This window comes from Melanostigma gelatinosum (genome assembly GCF_949748355.1).
Source record: "Melanostigma gelatinosum genome assembly, chromosome: 15".
Lineage (NCBI taxonomy): Eukaryota > Metazoa > Chordata > Actinopteri > Perciformes > Zoarcidae > Melanostigma > Melanostigma gelatinosum.
Window position 1 is genome coordinate 23,326,935 of NC_136648.1, and position 24,563 is coordinate 23,351,497.

The 24,563-nt window shown below is 41.7% G+C and overlaps 1 protein-coding gene across 4 annotated transcripts in view; it reads right to left on the reverse strand.

Annotated features, from left to right (window-relative positions):
* Window positions 1–24,563, reverse strand: part of LOC306789665 (xenotropic and polytropic retrovirus receptor 1 homolog) — a gene marked incomplete at its 5' end in the record, with an annotated part of 54,616 nt that overhangs the window by 10,482 nt on the left and 19,571 nt on the right. For 2 of the 4 annotated variants that reach the window (XM_079285731.1, XM_079285729.1), the window contains 9 exons: window positions 962–1,141; window positions 1,313–1,410; window positions 1,594–1,683; window positions 5,031–5,112; window positions 5,554–5,637; window positions 5,835–5,984; window positions 8,098–8,321; window positions 8,478–8,579; window positions 20,651–20,702. In XM_079285731.1, the coding sequence (XP_079141857.1) occupies window positions 962–1,141; window positions 1,313–1,410; window positions 1,594–1,683; window positions 5,031–5,112; window positions 5,554–5,637; window positions 5,835–5,984; window positions 8,098–8,321; window positions 8,478–8,579; window positions 20,651–20,702 (1,062 nt within the window). Of the gene's footprint in view, window positions 1–961; window positions 1,142–1,312; window positions 1,411–1,593; window positions 1,684–5,006; window positions 5,113–5,553; window positions 5,638–5,834; window positions 5,985–8,097; window positions 8,322–8,477; window positions 8,580–20,650; window positions 20,703–24,563 lie in introns of all 4 variants that reach the window. The other 2 variants (XM_079285730.1, XM_079285728.1) reach the window with 2 other exon arrangements.

Sequence of the window (24,563 nt, forward strand, 5' to 3'; positions counted from 1 at the left end):
TGTTGCCACTCCACACCAGGTTCAGTCATCCTCCATAACTCATCTCACCTTCGATGGTCAGGTCATCCCCCTCGCCTCCAGTCACTAATCTGGGAGTTAAGTTTGACCCACACCTGTCCTTTAATGACCATATAAAACACCTGTGCAAAACCTCGTTTTATCATCTCAAAAACATCTCCAAACTCCGCCCCACTTTAACCCTGTCAGATGCAGAGAAGCTCGTCCACGCCTTTATGGCTGGACTACTGTAACTCACTCTTCACTGGGATCACTGGCAAGAACATCCAGAAGCTGCAATACATCCAAAACAGCGCTGCCAGGATCCTGATGAGAGTCCGGAAGTATGAGCACATAACATCCACTCTACACTCACTACACTGGCTCCCTGTCTCATTCCGGATTGACTACAAAGTCCTACTACTCACACATGAATGCTAAATGGACATGCACCTCCCTACCTACAAGAACTCATTACTCCCCAAATCTCCACCCGCACCCTCAGATCTTCAAACAGCTCGCTCCTCCGGGTCCCCAACACCAAGCTCCACACCATGGGCGACCGGGCCTTTGGCTCGGCAGCGCCGTGCCTATGGAACAGTCTCCTTGACCACCTAAGGGCAACACAGACACTGGTCTCTTTTAAGACTGGCCTAAAAACCTTTTTATTTTAGGAAGGTGTTTCTGACCCTGTGCTAAATCACTGTCAGTTATTTCTTTTGTGTTTCTGTTCATTCACTGGTTTTTATTTTATTATAGTTTTTTTTTTTTTTAACCATGTTTTAACTATGTTTTAACTATGCTTTTTACTATGTACTGGCTCTGTGGCACTCTGAGATTTTTTTTAAATGAAAAGTGCGTTACAAATAAAATGCATTATTATTATTATTATTAACAGTGGTGACAAATATTTCACAAAAAAGCAAATTGAAAGACTGTATCATTTGTAATTGAGTGATGTTACCAAGAGTTTGAGCAGCCAGAAGCGTGACTTGTAGTAGCAGGTCTTGAAGGGGTTGATGAGGAAGAGGAAGAAGAGGCCGTAGAGGGCAAGAGGGTTAGCCTGCATTGGTACCAGGATGCTATCACTGAAGAGACAGGACAGCAGGCTGACGCACCACAGCACCCCCAACAGACCTGCAATCTGCACACACACAGACTAATTCAGCCAAAATATTCATGAGCATGAAAATACACTCAACAACTGATACAAATGCACATGGTTACTAAGTTATTTTTTGCATCTCATTTTGTGGGCCTGAAGCCATTTCTCCTATTTGTTTGACACAATGTGTGCATGTGTGTGTGCATGGACCTCAAACAGATGTTGATGTGACAGGTTGTTTCTGGGGTTGAGTTCAAAAATGAGTACATGGTTCACTCCCGCCTGCCTCCAGCCGTAGGTGTTGATGCCTGAAGATAAAAACAGTGGGACTGACTTCACATTGTGGAGCTCGGGTGGAAAGTAAACGTATGTATTATTTGGGTACGAATAGACTTGCTTTCCTTCCTTCCTTGTCCTGAATTGAATGAACAGAAACTTGACTCCCAACTTAGCATCGTATTATGTTTGGGTGTGTGTGTGTGTGTGCATACCTAACAGGAAGAGGAATTCTATTAACAGGAAGCCTCCTCTGTAGATCCTGACCATAGGCCAAACATCAGCACTACGGATCACCACAGCTCCTGGTGACAGGTAGAGAGACGTGGAAAAAGAGTGTATGATGTAGAACGAGACAAGGAAAATGATAAAAGTGCTCAACCAGAGAAGGAGAGTGAGAACACGTACATCAGATCAATCAGTGACTTCATTACAAGACAGAAGCCCCATGGTTGGTAAACATACCATGGCTTCATGTTCAATCTAAATCAAAAGATGTGGAGCAGATTGTTGAACTAGGGCCAGGGGCGGACTGGCCATCGGGGATACCGGGGGAATCCCCGGTAGGCCGACGGGGTTTGGGCCGGTCTCTGACATCGCCGGCCCGACTATATTATATGCTTCACAGAACACGTTCAATTTACTCGAATACCGAAAGTCAACAATCAGTGAAAACTGTATCAACAGTATAAACTGACATTATACTACTCCTCGCGATCCGAGGACGCCATAGCACGGCTGGACACTACGGTGCTTTTAAAAACTTTTCTCCATTACCGCGGTCTGCGCCGTGCGCTCGTGCCGGGCGACGGTTGGGGCGGGGCCGGCGGAGGTGCGAATGGCCGCCGTAGACCGGCGAAATACAGGGGCGGCTCGACTGTCACGGCGTCCATGAATCGAGAAGGACTTCTTACTGGAACTGAAACGATGTACTGGGATTAAATTCTTTGTCAACAAAGAATTTGGTAAGTGACAAACTGCGTTTGTTTTTTTACATCTGCAGTAACGTTTTTATGAATAATATTTGATGGCTCGTGCTCTTGTGTGGTGGAATGCGTGGATCCGCTGCAGGTCTGCTGGATTGATGTGCTTTGTTGTCATATGAATATATGTGACTGGTTCTTATGACTTTGTGGCTGTCATTGTGTTAATTACGTTGATTTGACTATGCGAGTTACAAAGCGAGCTCAAACGTCTGGCACGACAGTGGGATAGGCTGAAGGCATCAGTATTTGAGGAGTACACAACCAAGACAACAGAACTGGGCCGGAGGATGCTGAAGATGAGGCTGAAGATGAGGCAGAGATGGTTTACAAAAAGTGCTCATCTTGCAAGGACTGTCCAATCTGTTGCTACCGAGTTCTGAAGCAGTACAACCTCCTGACAGATGCATACCACATCATAGGCCTTGCATACAGGTTCCTGATTATCCTCTCTCACACAGGTAGCATGCGAGCGAAGCTTTTCGATGCTGAAATATATCAAAAACAGGCTCAGGAGCTCGCTCTCTCAACAGCACCTGGAGGCTTTTATGTTGATGGCTACTCAGACAGATGTTTTGCAGATGCTGGACAGTGAGAAAATCATAGACGGTGTTGCAGAAAAGAGTGAGCTGCTGCAAAAACCGTGCATTGAGTGGGCAGCGCGCCGTGTATTGAGTGGGTCGGTTTGACAGTAACTCCCGGGCCACTTTTTCCCCCCAGTCCGCCCCTGACTAGGGCTGCAACAACGAATCGATAAAATCGATAATAATCGATGATTCAAATAGTTTTCATTATCGATTATCAAATTTCATTATCGATTCGTTGTGTCGCGCGATTATTACGCCACATTTTCACTTATCGCTATAATTGTTGTCGTATCATAGCACGTAGCATGTATCATGCTACTTCCTGTCTCTTCACAGTAAAATCACTTCCGTTTTCATGCTCTTCACAATAAAAGTAAACATGCGATCAAACAATTTACAACAGAGGAAAGAGCATCGGACCCGTAACGTTGTTCTGAAACATGGCGGAGGCATCAGTACGACCTCAGTCGGCCAAGGTGTGGGAGCATTTCACACTTAATAAATTGAAAAGGTGTGTTCATTGCAAGATATGCAAAAGCGACATGATATGGCACGGGAGCACCACGGTGATGATTCAGTTTGTGCGTGTAGTGTAGAGAACAACTTCTGACGTTCAAACAAATCCTGTTTTCTGATTTGTATTTTTCTTTATTTTTTATAAATTATTTATTGTTCTGACAGCTCAGGTCCCTTTAAACTAAAATATACATATTTTTGTTCACATGTGTATGTTTTTTGTGTTAGTCCATTTTTTTTATTTATTTATTTATTATTACTTTAACAGCTCAGGGATGTTCAAGGAGCATCCTGTTTGTGCACTTTCTGAAGATGATAATAATAATAATAATAATAATGCATTTTATATAGCGCTTTAAAAGGCACTCAAAGACACTTTACATGTTAAAAACAGAAACAACAGAAGCATTAATAAGAACAAAATCTACGACAAAACAGTAAGAAAAAAATAAAACAAACATGAAAAGAAAGAAAGAAAACATACATGACTGACTTTAGAGCAGGGGTGTCAAACATACGGCCCGCCACGTCATTTTATGTGGCCCGCGAATCCGCCACATTAAAAAAAAAAAAAAAAAAAATTTAGTTAGTTAGATTTGATAAAAATAATATCCCCATAGCCGAAATTATGAGATAGAAAGTCGAAGTTATGAGATAATTAAAGTTATTATTATTTTAGTTAAAAAATGGAAAAAAACCTATTTCGTCATTCTAACGTAGTAATATGAAACAATATCCTCAATGCAAAAGACAAATAGGTTATGAAACTTTCAAAAAGTAATACAAAATACACCAAATTTTTACCCTGAAACTACAGTGTGTTCACTGCCAAGTACTGTATATCTCTGATCCAGACACTCCGGACAGGAACTGTAGGGGCAGGCTCTGATTGGCTAGTACTCGCTGGTTGGGCTGGTTAGGTTTAGGCATGAGGAGTGAGATTGGTGAGGAAAGAATATCAGCGTAAGCCAATCAGAGGCAGAGGCATGCCTTCACCATACTGACTGCTATTGTCCAGGAAGTAAAAACTGAGTCACGAAATCATTAAAGGCTTCAGACCTATATTCAGAGCAATATTCTAAGATGCACAACTTATTTAATAATTGTTTGAGATTTGTAGGTGTGTGTATGCGGGGTGTAACGGTTCACAAAATCCACGGTTGGGTTCGATACAGTGGAGCCACGGTTCGGTACAGTAGAAAACTATAAATGCCAGAGAAATGTACTTGATTTTAAAATATATTTATTCATTACAACTAACATCATGAAGTTATTCTTTGACTTTGAACAATAATGGAACTATACCTGAGTGACCCATCTTCTGGGGTGTCTTCTTAGCAACACATAAGCATCAAAAACAAAAACTGCTCCTTAATGTGATGTAGTATTGTTACTTACATCTTGCAAAAGAGATTTTTAATCTCAATGGGACTACCTGCTTTTAAAATTTTTTTTATTATTCAAACGTATTCGGTTCGTCATGCGTACCGAACCGTGAGCCTCATACCGAACGGTTCAATACGAATACGCGTACCGTTACACCCCTAGTGTGTATGCATGCGTTACCTGTAATGACCACAGTGACTAGTAAGACAAGGAATACTCCGCAGTACAGCCCGACTCTAAAGGTAGTCCACGCAGGAGCAGGCTGCAGGCAGACAGAGACACAAAACATGAACAAAACCCTGTCACTCTATAATAATGATAACAATACTACCGTCCTCCATATAATATACCAGGAGTTATTCTAAATAATGTCAAATAACTGGGCCGTCCTTCAACATTAATGTGCTTCTCTGAGCTTGTTGTTCAGTACACAAACAAATAAGTAAACAATCAAACGTATAATGAAACTACACTTACAACTTATTCTTAATGTAGATGTTATACAAGTGATGAAAAAATAACATCAGTACAGTAAAATCATAGAGATGTAACATTGTCTATTTGTGTGGCTAATGTTATCATTGTATCGTCATATAGACCATAATATTACATCATTGGCTTAATAATGTCGTATTTGAGGGCTGGAACATTTAGAGATTGTGTTTTTTATTTGGTGAGATCATTAGATGTGTGTGAGAGTGACCTGTGCAGCTCCCAGGGGAGGAACCCTCAGCCTCTTCATGGCCCTCTGCCTGTCACCACCTTCCAACTCTGTAGTGACCAACGCCTGAAAGACACACAGAGAGAACTTTGAACATTGATCTCTTCCTAATTGATAACAACTGATCATAGTGATGGCTGTGTTTCTTGAAGTGTTTCTCACCAGCCTGCTTAAGCAATACTGTACTTAACTATGGCAATGCTGATGAAGACTATGTGAATTTGAGCATGTTTAAATGAATATCTATACATATATGTGAGCACCTCGGTCTCAGAGATGAGCTGAGTGATTTTCTTGCATGTGTAAAATGGAGCCACTTCAACATGGGCCACCCTCCAGTCGGCCCCCCTCGACGTCTCCAGAATCTTATCATGCTTCTTCAGAATCTTCCTGAAACCTGTGAAGTTCAGGTTCTACGGAGACACAGACAGGGAGGGAGAGGGATAGAGAGAGAGGGAGAGGTGTTTAATGAAAGAATTAAAAGCATATATTTGACTTTAAACAGCGACAATGTTTACTGAGGTTATAACTCAAGTGAGAAGTAGAGTCATTTTCTCGTAGACTTCTACAACCAGACTTCTTTTTACAACTGGGGGTTGCCTCCTGCTGGTCAGTAGAGAGAATGCAAGTTTTAAGACACTTCTGTATCTGCTTCACTCTGAGCAAAGCAGATAAAGACCTAAAATCCCTGTGTTATGATCCTTAAAACCCTGAACAGCTGCTAGCTCTCTGTTAGCCTTTGGGGCCGTTCACACATTGTGTTCAAAAACGCATGAAAAACACCAGCAGTATTGTTTCCCCTCTCCTGCTGAGGCTTATTGCTACTGTGACGAGAGAGCCATGTGGAGCCCCCCCCCCTCCATCTCTAACAACGCAGGGCACATTTATCGCCTCAGAAATCACGCTGAAAGTAGAAACATCTGTACATGTGTTTTTATTATATGGTACGTGAAATCAAAGGCTTTATGCGACGTAATGCAACACTCAATCTAAATTACCCCAATAGAATAATAGCTACACAAATAGTGAACAATAATTGCAAAAACACATTGACCACAAATGTAGTAAGCCTATCAAAATCCTCTATTTTCCCAAAAGGAAACCATGTTTGAAAATGCATAGCTTAATGTTTTGGTTTTACTCAATCGCCTTTCTGTAGCGTCCCTTTTTTCCCCCACTTAGTCTCAATTTCAACTATACAAGACACACAAGTCGCTTCATTATCATTTCCTACGCTAGTATACATGTATACATTTGATCGATTGATGTATCGTTGTATTCGATATTTATTTAACCTATGTGATAGAGAATTTTCCCTGTGCAAGTACATTTCGACTGTGATTTAGTTGATGTGCCTTACTCACCAACAAAACTATACATGTGACATATGATTGTGTACCTAGGAGAGTGGTGGTAACAGGACCATATGGGGTATCTCAGGCATTTGCTTTGATAAGAGGGAGTAACTCAATGGGGGTGCAGTTTAACCAAAGAATGTTCCCAGGAGTAATCAAGGGTAATAAAGACAGATCACTTTGTGGGACAAGACTCAGAAGAGGAAGGGGATGACTGGAGGGGTCAATGGGAGCTTGAAACTGCTGATCAGTTGTGAGAATGTAAATATCTGATGTTCCCCCACCCTGTGTGCTGAGATGCTTATAAGCATCTCAGAAACTGAATTCTTGGCTCATCCTCTGCAGACTGAGCTGCAGTCTGTATGATGGTGAAGCCTTCTCTGGCCAGAGAATAAATACTTTAAAGACAGACTTCTTTCCTCAATGTTTCTTGTTTCAGTATTATAGGACTCACTCGGTACAATTGAAAAGGGGTTTTTCCACCACACCTACAGGTTTTCTATTCTTACTTAATGTATTGTGCCCAAGAATTAATTAGGTTGTATGAAAATATTTGATTACATTTCAACATACCCCGACCCTTCCAATGGACATTACTGTTCTAGGATGCATAGATCTAGGATTACTGTGTTACTATTACTCAAATGCACACACTTATTTGATTGGATTTCTATAAGCCAGTCACAATGTTCCACATCATCTAAAGTAGACTGCTGCTCTCTATACTTAACAATAAAAGGTTGAGTGAAACGTTATGTTATAACAGCTGTAGGCCTAAGAGTCAACCTTTGAGAAAAATAACCTTATGGTTCATGGTTATTATGTTGTTTATACTGGATGAATTTCATGAGACATATTTACTTAATGTTACAGTGCCAGAGCGACTAAATGAAAATGTGCCTTTTAGGCAAACTCTGGCTGATTTCCAGTTCTTGTTTTTTGATTTGACAAATAAACGAATAAAACGAAATAAATGGTCTTCATTAGGGGTGTCACAATTTTTGGGAGAAAAATAACACTGGGAGCTCCACATCGCTGATTCTGCTTTTGACTTCGAAGGTTGAAATCGAAAGCTCATTTCTTTTTTTAGAATTAGAATTTCAGACCTTTGTGTTTTCTTTGTGTGCACATCTACTGTCAGATGAAGTTTGAGTGTGTGAATAATATGCACCTGGTAGTTCTGCAGCAGTATGAGGCTGAGGTAGAACTCGGAGAAGGCCAGCTGCAGGTCCTTTATGTTTCTGTGTTTGCATCGCTCCTGCTGCGACAGGGCGAACACAGTCTTCCTCTTCCTCAGGTTCCGCCCGTTAGCCCAGCTCTCCCTCTGGGCGTCCAACGATGACTGCAGCTCGTTCTGCAGCGTTGCGAATCGCCGCTGAGCCTCAGCCAGCTTTTCTGGAGGAAAAGAGACAAAGGAGAGGTCAACGAAAGAAAGCCTCTGAGGATAATGAGCACAACGAACTGTCAGAGCTATCTAAATGAGTGATAACTAGCTCTGACATCGAGGACTGTGTGAGTGCATAGAGCAGTGGTGGTAGTTGTAGTCATTACCAGAGTAGAAGGTGTTGATCTTGGCCAGCTCTTTTTCGCATGCCTGGAAGAACTTCTCCTCAAACTTGGCATAGTACCTCTTAACTGTATCCTCATCTGTGACTGCAAGAAGATAGGAGTTGTTAGATTAGTGACCCTTCATGAACAGAGTGAAGACTCTTTGTCTCAGGACATTGATTAAACCACCTGAATGCAGATCAAAAATGAAGAGAAGGCAATAAAGGACAGCAAAGGCAGAACAAAAGACAAATGGGGATGGAGGAGTGTGTGCATGTAGAATTCCATGTTTTGTGCATTAAAGCCCCGTAATGTCCTGCTCTGACCAGCAGGAGGAGCAGTGAGACAGCAGCAGGGCGTCCATCTCGGACAACAGTCTTCAAAAGCTCGGTTCTGTTGTTTCTATGAACAGTTGAAGTTGAACCCTCATCTTAGGACCGGAATGTTCATCCTTCTAATGTATACAGATGAAAGGTAATGCAGTTCACATACAACCTTTTTATAAAGAACTGTAAATACTACAATGTCTGTTTTTCATTGACTACAACCACATAATATAGTCTGGAGATGCAAAGACATAAAATGTCAACTTCTTTGCACATGGATTTGTTATCCCGACATAGAAGCGGGGGTTGGATCGTGTCCTTGAGCGTGAGCCGGAACCCGGGCGCTTTACAGCAGCCCACTGCGCCTAAAATGGTGAGGATGGGATACATGCAGAGGTCACATTTCATGGATGTACATGATGATTCATATAAAGCTTTAGACTGTGTTACAACAACAAGTGTGTATGTTTACTGCACGTCACACTGTGTTGCAATCTATATCAGACTGTATGGCAGTTTGAGCTTTTCACACTGTACAGTATCGTATTCCGATTGGTTGGTGTTTGTAGCAGCCTCACATTGTGAGAATTTGCCACAGGCTGTCAGAATCAGAACCGTTTATTGCCATGGTATGTTGAACATACAAGGAATTTGACATGACGGGAGGTGCATAACATTTAACAACAATCACCAACAATCAACAGTGCAAAGTAGAAACATATCAAATTTACATAAAATATAAAATAAAGTAAAATATAAGATAAAGTGGAATATAAAATAAAGTGAAATATAAAATAAAATAAAGTGCACAAACAAACAGATAACAGGACTATAGTGGGGGCAATTTTTGCCCCCACTGACTGAAATCCAGGGGCATTTTGAAAAAATTGGGGGCATTTTTTGAAACTTGTGTAATAACATTTAACCTTTGTTCAAAATAATAAATATACTTATTTAGGCTTAGAGTATATGAGCAATTGTCATCAAATGGCAATAAGACTATTAGGCAGTAGCCTACAGATTCAAAGTGTTTTCTTAGATTTTTTAAACAAAAAACAAACATAAATCAGACAATCATATTCAATTTTATTCTTATTTCTTTGTAGTTATTTATTGTTATTACATTTTTTTAAACAACTATTAACAATTATTAAGTCAACGATGCCTTGATTACATATACATCAGTCATTGTATGGAATTATTGAGAACTATATTTTTGTAGCACCTCAAATATTCTGACATTACCCATTTTTGTCCTGAACTTATGCATTAGTCATTGTGTGGAATTTTTGAGAAAAACTATTTTATAGCACATTACAAATTTAAAAAAATTGCCATTTGAAGGTACAAATTCAGTTCAGAGTTTTTGCTGAGTAAAATATCTTAATTGACTGTCAGTCAGGTATTATTCATTTCCAGCAACCCTCAAATCAAAGAATAAAGACACTTTACGCACAATTTAGGTGAATTTACCTTGAACTCACGAGATGCAGGTAGCATGTTTTACACTTAATGTGAATATAATTCATTTAATCTAATTTCCATTATGCCATATGTATACTTTGTTGGCATCTTATTCTGAAAACCGGATGTTCGTCTGAAGAAACCGGATGTTGTCTCACGTTAATCTTTCCGTTAACTTTCAAAGTCCTTCGCTCGCTCCCGATCTGCACCGTTTGAAAGAGTTTACCGTGGATTTCAGCATATAGGCGCACTAACATGTAATGCTGCGTTCACAACGGTCGCGTTGATTTTTTGACGCGCGTCGAGATTACATACAAAGTCTATGCACAGACGCGATGAGACTGGCGCGCTGGGATTTTGCGATGGCGCGGCGCGTTGGACGCGTTATTGCAGTGCGGTGGACGCGGTGGACGCGTTGGACGCCGCAAAATCGCCAACGCGCGAGTTGAAATTTTTCAACTTCAGCGACATAATCGCGTGACGCTGTGGCGCGATAGCCTATCAGCGTTGAGTTGCTCCCCCTGTCATCACTGGCTTTCTGCCGTTGTTGAATCAGGAAATAAATCCTGTAGCCGTCTGTGTTCACCCAGAGAATCGAACCGTTACACCCCTAGTCGTGAGGTCTTGGTCCTGATGGACCTCAGCCTCCTACCAGATGGAAGGGGCAGAAACTGTTTTTGTCCAGGGTGAGAAGGGTCGGCTACGATCCTTCTCGCTCGCTTCAGGGTTCTTAAAGTGAACAAGTCCTGGAGCGACATACAATAATATCTAACTCGTGCTATATATGGCACTAAATAGCACGAGTTAGATATTATTGTTATGTTTCGGACCTTTGCCCGAGGAGATTTTCCTGGTGTACAGGGTGAAGAGCAGAGGGGAAAGAACGCAGCCTTGGGGGGGACCGGTGCTGATGGTCCTGGAGGCTGAGACGTGCTTTCCCAGCTTCACGTGCTGCTTCCTGTCAGACAGGAAGTCTGTGATCCACTTGCAGGTGGAGTTGGGCACGTGCAGCTGAGAGAGCTTGTCATGCAGCAGAGAGGGGATGACGGTGTTGAAGGCAGAGCTGAAGTCCACAAACAGGATCCGGGCGTAGGTTCCTGGTCACCACAGCTCCAAATGGGCTTTTGGTGGATGTGTCCCACTGCATCTAGGACCATGTTTCTCTCATGATTGGTCATTTTCATCTCAGACAGACCAGAATTGCACAGTGTAAAGGGGCCTTTAGTGGGATACTTGAAAATAAGGAAGCCGTCACCTCTATCAATCCTACTATAACCCGTAAAAAAGGTTTTCTGTGAGATATATATTATTATCATGCAGTCAGATCCAGACAAAAGAGTGGACAGTAATGCTCTCTCTCTGTGATGTTACCTGATCGGTATCAAATCGATAAGCATTGTGCAGATACTGCACAATGGTCCTGTTCTGTGTCTTGTTTACAGCTTCTCCACTTACAGACAAAAAATCTGAAGTTCATAAGAAAAAAAGTCAGTTAAGATAAAACATTTTTTGAAGCGAATCGTTTGAAAACTGCACAGGGTCAAGTTCTCCATGTTTTAAGATTGTTTTCCAAAACAGTCACAGCAAGTGACGTGACAGCATTTTATTTCTCACTTTGTTTTGGAGAATTATGATGATATCAATGTTATATTTACTTGTATTCCAAATCCCATGTAAAAAAGTTGAATTCCTGTTCCTCCCATTAAGTCAAATGTTGTTTATACAGTTTTACCAGACCAGAGTCCCGTAATTTCCTTTGAAAAGGTCCAACCACTGTCACGTCAACAACAAGCAAACAGCAGACCAGGCAGGTGGCTTTGAGTCAGACTCTGCCAACTCAGTGATTCACTGAGTTTCAGACTGGCTGCTTTTAGACAAGACACCAAATTAACTAAATTGGAGTGTCCCAACCGCTACACCCCCCACTCCCACCCACACCCTCTCTCCCTCCAGCGCACAAACAGCCACCACAGTCAGACTACAGTAATCTCCTTATCCTTTTTTGGCCTTATTCGGCTCTTTTCTCTCCGTGTCTCGGCTCATGTCATCATGATTCTTATCATTATTATCATTATGACATGTCTGTCTCTCGGTAATGGGCTATACTTTCCATTTGACAATTGATGTTTTTTAGCTGTATTTTTTAGCAACACCCTGCTTTACTCTCACAGTTACACATATTCACACAGCCAGCCGGTAAACAGCCACCAGGGCTCACTTGAACTGTTCACTAGTTTGAGGGACAGCACTACAATAGCAGTGCAGATAGATTTGTTCATTTCTCCAGGTTCTGAGATCTCTGCATCCAAATTTCTAGGTCTTGCCCCTGAAAATCGATGAGTCGAATGATCCTTTGTCAACTTTTGCCCTCGGTCGACTTCCTATTCTACAAATCGACACAGAAACAAACTGAGGACCGTTGGCCCTGGTCAGACAGTGGTGCCTGGAGCAGGAGGCCGTGTTCCCCCCAGCAGGAATAGAGGGCGCACTGAGCACCACGACCCCAGGAAGCCACGAGGGGTGCTTTGAAGCTCATGCCTAGAGCCACAAGGCCCCCTTCACCAGGGCCCTACCAAGCCCCCACACGCACGTACACAATGAGAAACCGTCCATGAGCTATAGAAGAGGGCGTGTCTTAAGTACAGGAAGCAGTGCTAAGCCTCCCAAACAAAAGAGAAACTTTACATTTAATTAATCAACTTAATGTGCATCTATAATCCTGTAGTTCGAACAATCACGTTAGTTAGTTCAGTACCAGTTAATGTAGTCTACGCCTCTAAACGCTGCGTCACCAACTGCAGTATCATTTGGCCAAACTCAGTATGCTCACACTGAAGCTGGTCGCAACCAAATGCCACTAAGCCGATACATCAGGAACAAAAGTCGGCCCGCCTACGTCTGCTCCCCGCGTATTTCAGCTGTTAGACAAGTCACAGAAGAATTCCTAAAATAAAGTAAAGGGGAAAAAAACAATGTGCGTCAGTGTTGGCACAAACAGTCGGGTGGATTTAGTCATTAGCCAGAAGATGAGAATGGAACAACCTGTGAATCACAATAAATAGCAACATGTGACTGTAGACTTCTGTATAGAACATAGAGACATTTATAGGGATTATGTTGGATTCATTGTCCATGCTGCAAATTAGTCAGCACAGTTAGTTAAATTCATCCTGACGGGAACATGAACGCCTGTACCATATTTAATGGCAATCAATTCAATAGTCGTTGAGACATTTCACTCAGAAGCCTAGATGTCAAACTCCTGAGGGCTAGAAAAGTCAGAGCAGATAGCGCGGCTAAACCATGGAAATGGAATGATACTGGGAGTCTTTGAATTTGAAGAGCACACCCAACTTCACACTTACTGTATGCACAAATGACCAGATCAGATTGTCTCTGTGTCTCGGTACTTCCAAGCTTTACTTCCACCTTCAGATGTTCTCTAAAGAAACCTCAAATTGAAATGTTCACAGTGAGGGACAATCACTGAAGCAGAATCCCATCAGGTGTCTATTTGAAGCCTTTTCTCTGCAACAAGCAATTCTGCTGCTCGTTGTGTGTGTGTGCGTGTGTGCGTGTGTGCGTGTGTGCGTGCGTGCGTGCGTGCGTGCGTGTGTGTATATAAAGAGATAGAGGGAGTGGGCGGGGCTGGGTACTGTCCTCCTGTATACACCAAGTTCAGCAGCACATAGCTTCTGGTAAGCTACAAGTAGAATCTCATTCAGTGGGAACCACTGATGTGTGCAGATTGATAGAAAACTACAATGTTGTTTCCACGGTGTAAAAAATGGCCAGCAACGAATACTAAAGATTCAAAATATTGAGAAGATTCCAGGTTTTAACTGGGGCTTGGAATAATATTCAGACTCCCTGGTGGGCCGTCAGGGCCACCACAGCCTTCTCTGCTGGCCTAAACAGAATCACAAAGTTAAAGCTATTTTATAATTTAATCATTTTTCTTAAATACACTACATGTATTATAATTAGGGCTGGGAAAGTTAACGCGATAACGCGTTAACGCATTAATTGATTAACGCCGACAATTATTTGATCGCGCGTTAACGCAGTTTTTTTTAAAATTATTATTTTGAAAGTCCGTTGCTCACTGGCAGCGGAGGAGGAAGTCTTCGTGAGACTACGTTGATGCAGCGTGTGGGAGAAGTATAGATAAACAGAAGCAAGACAAGCTAACAAATGCTACAGAGAAGTGGATACAAACTGCAGGTTCGTGTTGTGGAAGATGTCGGTCTGAGGAACGTTCTCACGGTGCGTTCGCGGCACGTTTGGTGTGAACGCACCTTTAGGATCACAACGAATGACGGCACGTATGAGCCTGAAGATGCACCGTCACAAGAAGAATACACGAGTTGTATGAAAAGGAGAGGACTACGAAAGCGACGGCGTTACAACGTGCACCAGCTGTTGCTCTCACTGGAGACTACTGGACATCGCTGGGTCACCATCATCACCTCGGAGTTACAGCATTATAGTGATGAACAGTAGAGCTGCATTCACATGCTCTGACTGTCATGAACACAGAAGACACATTTTATTCATGTTGCACAGCAGTGGAATGTTTCACATGAAGTCAGCACACTGAGCACAGAAATAGAACTGCTACTGTGTAAGGGGAATACTGCTGTTAAAAAGCACCTTATTTGTTTAAAGTGTTTGCAAACCAAATGTTATTGCACTTTTGTTCATATAGCAGTACTTTTAAAATAAAAGTGCGCAATACACTACTTTTGAATTCATTTTTGAACTTTGCGATTAATCGCGATTAAAAATGTTTAATTGTTGCCCAGCACCAATTATAATTAATAAAAATATTTTTCACATCTTATTTTCTCATTGCACAGCTACTGTCTTCCTCAGTTGCTCTGCTTCCAGTGCAGCTTGTTCTAAGTAGAGCTTTTATCCAATCAGATTTCACCTCTGTGTCTCTAGGTAAGAAGAGAGGCCCGAGGCCTGCAGACTCACAAGTGAATCCATGTGCACTTTAAGTGAACGGGGACGATATTGTTGATTGTCATAGTCTTCAACCAATCAGATCTTTAGTTTGACATGTTGAGCCTTCTAGCAGTGGTGTATAAAGTACCCAAAAGCCATGCTTGAGTAAAAGTAAAGATACCTTACTGGAAAATGACTCCAGTAAAAGTCACCTATTAGAATACTACTTGAGTAAAAGTCTTAAAGTATCTGATATTTATTGTACTTAAGTATCAAAAGTAATTTTCTGATATGTACTTAAGTATAGAACGTAAAAGTAAATGCTGTTAATAAAAATGCAAAGGGTCAGAATTTTGAGAATTATGAAGATTATTTTAAGTGCTGTGGCCACCATGAGCAAGGACATGGAGCTGTGTTGAACATAATTGGGTTGGCTGTGATCCATCCAGGAGCAACAATGTTCAACATAATATATTGTACATAAGTATACTTTTGCATCTACTATGAACTTATCATCATAATTCTCCGAAAAGCAATATGACACTATGAAGGAGTTGTAACAGTGCGTTTATAAGTCTGCTCATTAGACTAGAGGATGTAGAGGGCCAATGCATAATATTGTGTTCAGCAAAACATATCCACTTGATGCATCAGGTCAGTGTTTAGAGAAAGGACACCTGCCTTGTAAACTCCTATGGGCCTGAATTGAACACAATAGGCAAAGGTTTTGCTCAAGCTGAATCTGCAATTGGGCGACTGCTACCATCATAACTCCATCTGATCATCCACAAAATGACTCAAACATCAAAACATGATCAATACTAAAGCAGCAACCCAGTCATTACTTGAAACTGAAACATGTCCTGTTCATCTTCAAAAGAATTTGGTTTTCAAAATTGCGAGAATTCCGTCTCGCTCTTCTTGGGCTGAAGACTAGTCCTGCAATGCTAAATAGCCTTTCACAGGCCGCTGAGGCAGGTAGAGGTGTGTTCAGCGTCACAGACAGCTTGCGCACAGCTGCGAAGGATTCCCCTAATGCTAACGCTAATGCTAACGCTGCGCTCTTGCAGCTCCTGTCAATCCTATGGTGTGGTGGCTAGCTAACGTTAAGTTAGTTAACGTTAGCCAACTAGTGCTGCAATGATTATAGCTAAGATGACTCAAATCAACAAAATCTCACAACTGTCAACACTTCCTCAGCTCACTAACTCGCTAGCGATCCACGGGTGTTGGTTTTCGTCACCACCGTCGTTTGTTGCAGGAGTAGCAGGTGCTTCCATTTCTGCTTCCATCATGAAATCGGTCATCGTAGAGTGGAATTATACTCATGTAGTCACCCGCTAGCTATAGCATGTAGCATCAAAACACCGCGGCTTTGAGAGCACTTGTTTGCAATTGTGCATTAACGTGACTAACCAATGATTTAACTTGCTGCTAGGACCACTGATTCACCAAACCTGCTTGCTTGCAGTCTGTGTTCCACCACAGTCCCCGACGCTGCTCTCATGATTCATTTAGTTTCTAAAGATAGATTTGATTTTGTAGCGAGTAACCAAGGTTTCAGGGGAAATGTATCGGAGTAAAAGTATCAGTTTTCTTTGGAAAATGTAGTAAAGTAAAAGTAAAAGTCAACAGAAATATAAATAGTAAAGTAAAGTACAGATATCAAAAAAAATGACTTAAGTACAGTAACAAAGTATTTCTACTTCGTTACTATACACCACTGCCTTCTAGCTGGCCTACAAGTATGTCAGCATTATGTGCAGCTCTGCAGTAAGGTATAGTGTGCGCTGTGATTGGTCAGTGGGCGAGCACGTGACTATCGTGAAACGAAACTGACGGAGGCTGGCAAAGCTTACTCGGAGTAGTAAGAGTTCAAATTGAAAGATACGGAAGAAATTATGACATTTTTTGCATTTTGCGTGGTGTAGATTATTTATTTATTTACCTCGCTTTGTTTTTTTAACACTCGATGGCTGAAGGAGGAGGAGAAATGGATTTGTGAGTTGGGATTTAACCGTGGGATTAAAATCTTTGTCAACAAAGAAAGGAGGATGGAGTTTGTCTTCAAGTGATCAGCATTTGGAAAGTCAACCGTGTTTTTTTTTTACATCTAATATCTGAATGGCCCTAGAGTGTGTAGCAGAATAAGTGTTCCGTTGTTGTTTTCCCGTTAAGCTCGTTTAGCATAGCCTCCCAGAACACGTGTGGTGCCTCAGCTGTTTTTTTTTGTTGTTTTTTTTTTGTTCCGGGTTCAGAGGTCACAGCCCGTTGTCTCCTGCGTGAGCGCAGAAAACATTATATTTAAGCTTCTGCATTTTCCAAATGCACTAGTATTATTCAAACGTATTGTTCGGTTCGTAAGACTCTTACTGAACGGTTTAATACGAATACGTGTATTGTTACACCCCTAGAAACAAATAACCGTAGCTGTGGCGCCATCATGAGGTTATTAGGAGATGGTTCAGCTGCAGGACAGCAGTGAAGGCTCAGGTATGAAATGCACGGCCCGCCACTGTTCAGACTTGATTAATGGTGGTGCCATTAAAACTGCTCGTGTCTTTTGATAGCACCACGGGGGCCCAACAAAAGAAAAAACAAAACAAATTCTACAAACAGAGGCTTTATTCTGGATAAAAAGCTTTACTAAAACCTGGTTGATAAAAGTGTGATCACTTTCACAAGATGGTGAATGGGTGAGATGAAGATGGGATGTGAGCTCCACTGTTTGGGTGAACTTAGTCATGTCATCAAGGTAACAACACCAACACTGTGCTGCATTACAGGCTCTGATCACTATTACTGACGCCGCTGTCCTACTGCATGACCATTGTGAGTAGATCCAGACACTGAAAACAACCATGAAGCAGATCAAACTGATGGGATGGGGATGCAGATACTTCCCAACATTGTTATTTAATTCTGTGGTCAATCAAACTCAAAAATAGTGATTACAGATCTTAAATAAAGTCGTTGTAGGGTGTGCTGTCATCGAATTGTAAAACGATTCAGGTACTACTGTCAACAAACAACCAGTGTGATTCTGTCTTGAGTGGTTTTCATATTTGAATAGCTGCTGACCAGTACAACTCTCTCAGCTCTCTCTCTCTCTCTTCTCCTTCCTTAAGTGGTGATGAGCCTCTCATAAAAAAACAAACACACACAAGAAAACACATGCTATCTGATCGATAAGCAGCTGGCAGAGCTACAATTACAGTGCATTACAGTGCAGTTATAAGAGCTCTATGCATGGGTTTGGGTGGTGTCTTTTTTGATGCTCTGGTAAAAGCTCTACTTTAAAAGTTATATTGCTTTGCGGCTGATCGTGATGTCCTCAGCTTACGGTCTGTTACGTCATATTTGAACTGCAAATAGGCCCCTTTAGTGGTGAAACACTTTTGCCAACTTTTGCCAAAATAAGATGAAAGGAGAGATACCAGGAAAAAACTTATTGTGCTGGTCACGCTGCTTTGTGTGTGTGTCGGGGCACATAGAGGTCTGTCATTACATGATGACAAATAACTGCTTTTAGGACTTCTTTAGACTTTCTGAGACCTTAAATTTTGGTCATACTGAGGCTGTTAGTGTATTTATACAAAGACACATAATTAGGCAATAATGCAGGATGAGGTAGCCCCACATAAAAAGTAGCTGAGGAGCTGGAGGTAAAGAAGTGCACGTGCCAAACTTGATCGCAAAGTATGATAGAATGTACGCATTACCTTTACATTCCTGTTTAGCTTTATTCCCAGTTAACTTAACAATACAAATAACATGATGGTTGTATTTTGTTTACTTGCAGCAGGACTCAAAATTATTTCCTCTGTGTACATGCAGCTTTCTACCTGTTCTGGGAAATGTTTTCACTTCAAGTTTTGGTGCTTTGGTGCTTTTTCTCTGCCAACGTTTCAATTTAGTTTGACGCGTGACAGTAAAATTACTTCAAATTCGAAATGGTAATATTCTGAGAATAAACACATTTATTATTACACTTCAAATATGAGAAAATAATGAATATGCAACTTTAGCTAATTTTCCCTTTCATTTTCTACAAAACTAGAGTAAAAAAGCATCACATTGTACATGATCATAGTCGAGGCGATACTGAACAGGATTACATTGAAAATATCAGCAAACCTCTGAAGGAAAGAAATTCCAGTTTAAAAATGTTCAGTGTGTTACAGTATCATTTACGCGGACTGTCCCGTGTACAGTCAAACTACTTCTGGTCCTTGACTACGACAGTCTGACATTTTGAGCAGAAATTCATTGCTTCTCAGCAAACCTATTATTGTGGAAACTGTCCCATATTAAATAACGTCACATATTAAATAACGATGGGCAAAATTACTTCAATTTGACATCGTTTTTTTGTTGCAGCGCCAGAATTATAACACGGTATTACAACTACTCTACTCTACTCAAAACATGATTCAACCAATGTTCACTCTATTGGCAATGTAAGGGAACATATTTTAAGAAAGCAAACAAATCTCTCAAAAAAGGGATGTTTATGGACTCCTAATGGAGTATTCTTTCACATATTTAATGTTTGTTCACCTCTCCAAGGTAAACAAAAGCTGATATAACTTTTTCAGATCTTCACCCACATGTAGAAAGAGTTTGAAAACATGCAGCGTAGACACTGTTGGACCGGTACAGTACAAAAGACACAAGGCCGGTGAGCATAGTTTGTATGAACTATGTGGGAGTAACCTACTTCATCCTGTGTTATATTTCCCTTGTCCATGTTTAACATTATCAGATATAAATTTGTTTGCGTGTGAAAATGGACGCTGGCGTGACAGCTTGTGAAAAACGTCAATTAGGTGTGTGTCATGGTCAATGTTTGAGAGTTGTGCCCTCAAACATGTACAGCAGAGAATTACATGTAAAGCTCAAATTGTCTGTGCACAATTGTGCACTATTGTGCACTATTGTGCATAATGCACATAATGCACGTGGTATTTAGAGTCCTGTTAAACCAAACAAGCAGAGTCGGTGATGTCTGGCTATGGAGAAACAAATCGTGTTCATTCTTTGCGAACTACTTGCTATTTGCAAACAAGTATGTGGCTCTTACAGCGCTGAACATCCAATGATAATTCTTTGTCTTCCCTGTTGTCTCCAAACATCACAGCGAATGAATGTAAAGTGAAGGGCGAAGCTGTGCTGCAGCACCAGGAAGCGCTCCATGTTTAATGTGGAAATGACAGCGCCACTTGAGCTGAGGAATGGTTTTCACTAAATTGTAAGCTCACAGGATTTACTGGGCTGCAAAAACACCTTTAAGTCATTAAAAGAACACACATTCATAGGGCTCCTGCTAATTTCCTTGTCCATTGCAACTTCCATTTTTAAGAGGTCGTCAGCCACCTAATGATAGAGTAGACCTTACTGTGTGTGTGTGTGTGTGTGTGTGTGTGTAGACAATACCTTCAATAGATGGGGCCTGGTCCTGAGCAGCATACAGCATCTCTTTGAAAGCCTGCAGACATAACAGGAGAGAACTGATCAAATAATGAAACATTTACATGAAATTAGATGAAATATTCATCTTGTGAAACGTGGTTGAAAAGGCCAGTACTATTCAGTGCACCATCCGTTAGTCCTGTCTGACATTGGACAGCCTGCACTCCAAACATGCCTGCAATGGGGCAGACTGTGCAGGAGATGCTCTTCATTTCATTTTAGTTTATTCTCATTGCATACTTCATAAACTGGTGATCTTTACGGACCCACACCGTCTGGACAAACACTGCAAAAATAATAGATGTTGCCATTTTTTGACAATGATGTTGTCGACGTATTGACATTGCACGGAAGCATTCGCATAATGTTGCCTTTGTTGCTCTCCCTCCATCCTGTAATAATGCAGTGCTCATGGTGCAGGCTCGCTGTGAGTGAATGTACAGTGTGTAGTACAGCTTGTCTCTGCTGTAGACAACAGTCATTCAGTCTCAGTGAGTACTAGAAGGAGAGCAGGACAGTCCTCCTCTTTCATACTCACTCGCTCAAGGGTTAGATAGTAGAAGTCAGTCAGTCCCTATTTCAGAATACCAAAAGAGCACAAGACCACAATGGCCTCACTGTGTGCCAGACTGCCCCCCCCCCCCCAATCAAAGGGCGGCAGAGCTGGCTTCTGCAGCAAACAGCAGAGCAAGTCAAGGTCATGCTATAGCCCACACAGCCAGCCTATACTCACTGTTTCAGCAGTGCAGCCACGACAACAGTGTAAACAACACCACTGACAACAAACAGCAAAACACAGGAAAGATGTACAGCAAAAGCAATAAGGCAGTAAGATGACTCCCATTCTATAGTTATTATATAGCTATTGCCAATAGCCAACATTTAGAGTTACAATTAGTTTACTTTGTATCATTTCCTAGATCACCTAAGACTACAATCAGCTATAAACAGAAGAGCAAAGGGCCGTATTAAGTGTGTTATTCCTGAGACAAACTTCAGAAACTAAGTTTACCCAAACACAGAGAGAAGCCTGCAGATACATCATGTGATGCATGTTTGTGTGGTTACAACAGATCTGTGGTTCCATTGACTGCCTATACATAGGAGAGCTCAAATTAGAGAACTGAATTCAGGATCAATACAAAACGGTTTACTACTCTAACGTGAGAGATCAAGCCCTCAGCAGAGGAGATAGAGGAGTATTAAATACTGAGAGGAATAAAGTGTATCCTTGTGGCTCTTTGCAGGCTCCCATTCTCACAAATATCAATATCACCTCCTTTTTTCTAAAGTCAACAGTCAGCTCCTTGGCTGTACCGATGTTGAGCAGTAGGTTGTTCTCTGTTGATATCCTCTCTATATGAAGTCTCATTGATGTTTGACTCCAGTGTCATCTGCTCACAACAGAGTTCTCTTCATGTTGGGGGTAGCAGTCGTGGGGGTACAGCATGAACAGGAGGGGGCTGAGCACACGGCCATGGGGGTCTCCGGTGTTCAACACTAGAGTGGAGGAGGTTTGTGAAGAAGTCTAATGACCAGTTGCAGAGTGAGGTACTCAAGTCCAGAGTGCTAAATGTTCAGTTTCATGGAGGAGATCTTGTTGAAGGCTGAGCTGAAATCAACTAACAACCGTCTGATGTAGGTGTTGTTATTTTCCAGATGAGTGAGTGCTGCGAGTGGACTTAGTGGAGACCCGCTGGGTGGGAGGTTGTTCTCTTAAATCCTGTTGCTGGTTTGGAGTCTAACTTCATATGTTCCAGCGACATTAGCTCGGAGTAGGCTGGGTAGTGGGACGACCTCGTGTTCTGGCTGATTTTGTGGGCAGTGATTGTCTCAAGATCCGCTGCACCTAATCCAATCCTCGTACTTTCTTTTCCAATGTGTAGAAGTGTATTTTTTATTATAAATGTAGCTCTATGGGAGCTACCAGCTGCAGCATCTGCACACGCCGCTGTTGCCATGGCTATGCAGTTATCAACACCACTTATGGATGTCAAAATAATTTAGAAAATGTAAGATTCAAATATACGACTACTATAATATCGTTCTGAACAAGCTTATTAGGTATGCATTACTGTAATGGTCTGTTTCAATTCTTTATTTCCTACTAATTCATAGTTCTGCCCTAATACGTATTTATTTAGTTTCTCTCTGAAAAACATCATTGCTGAGCCAAGATGATTATTTTCTGATTACCAATGGGCAGACAAAAATGCCTTTGGACTCAATTAAACAGACCTACAAGACTACAGCAAGCAGGATGAGCTGTTTTTGCAATCAGAATTTGAAAATAAAAGTGTTTTACTATCAATGGGAACCAGACGAATCAGGCTTTGCTTTGGCAGCTACAACGGAGAGCTCCACATAAGCTGCAACCATCTTTTTGTTTTTCTAATATGCCTCAATGGTGCTCCTCTGTACAGTCTGTACAATCAAACATGCCCCATATTAGATAAACATTTGTGATTGGATGTCAGATCTCAAGTAGCTGGAAATCTGACCACAGCTGAGGAAGTTAAAACATGAGCTGGCAGATTTGTCTGGTTCCCCTGCAAATCATTACTGTCCTAAGTCACAAGGAGGCTGTGGAGCGAGTGTGAGTGTAGGCTAAAGCGATATGAAGGGTCGGAAGACTAAAAAGGCGCTGTATAAATGAAAGTCCATTCACCACTTACAACTGAACTGGAGTGGAATGTTGACTGCAGACAGGTTCATGCTCGATTTAAAGCGCTTGATCGTGCACAGCCGACATTTTGTAACTTGGCCCGCAGACTTTTTTATTTAGTCAAATGTTGATTTGGAAGATCTCGTGCTTTTAAAGTATTTCAAAAAAGAATTAAAATCTAAAAAATAAAAGAATTTGACTAAGTTATTTCTTCTGCGCCCTGCCTGCCATCCATCACCCAGCTTCCCCTCACTTTCCCCTCTGAATATGCCTTGGATTCGTGAGTACTGACAAACGTGCACATGCTTTTTTGTTTATTGCTTGTGTGAACAAGTGAAGCGGCCATCACAGTTTTTAGGCCTCTACGCTCCCAAACCACGACTTAGGCCTGCAACGAGGGTTTTTCTGATTGTGTGTGTGTGTGGGACTGTGAGTGCACAGTGTATTGATGACCGCATGTAATAAATGCCAAACTGTTTTTCTAATGCCTTTGAAGTATATTTGATGTGTTAAAGTCAATCACATTCATGTTTTGATAAGAGCTGGTTAAAAGGGGTAAAAGACACTTAAAACACAAGATAAAAGGACTTAAGAGGCAGAGACCTTTTATTTACTTAATTATATTGGAGGCACCGCCAGTTATTTTAGTTTTCATAATAAAGGAACCAAAGTTGTAAGAATAAGTATATTCATGTATAAGAACAGGTAATCGCGCCATTACGATTAAAACTGTACCCAGGACCCCGCCCATAGTACTACTACAACCTAGCAGATTCACATAATACTATATAGCTACATGGGACGGGTGTTACACCTGTATGTAACGAGACTCTCTACTCGGTTGTTTCCAGAGCCGGAGAAAAAGGAAAAGAGTAGATACAGAGTCCTCCGCCTCACCCAATGCCTCAGCCAGGGGCCTCTCGGTGGCCCCGGAGCCAGATGGGGTGATAGTTGGGGCGGGGGTCCTGGGCTCTGCCCTGGCGGCCGTCCGAGCCCAGGACGGGAGAAGGGTGACGGTGGTGGAGAGGGATATGAAGGAGCCTGACAGGATAGTGGGGGAGCTGCTGCAGCCTGGAGGATTCAGGGCACTAAAAGAGCTGGGACTGGAAGGTCAGTGATGGGGGCTGCTTCGCGTGCGTGCGTGTCTTTGTCACTGACTTGGTAAGAACATCAGCTACCATGTTTGCAGTAGGACAGTATTCTATAGATATT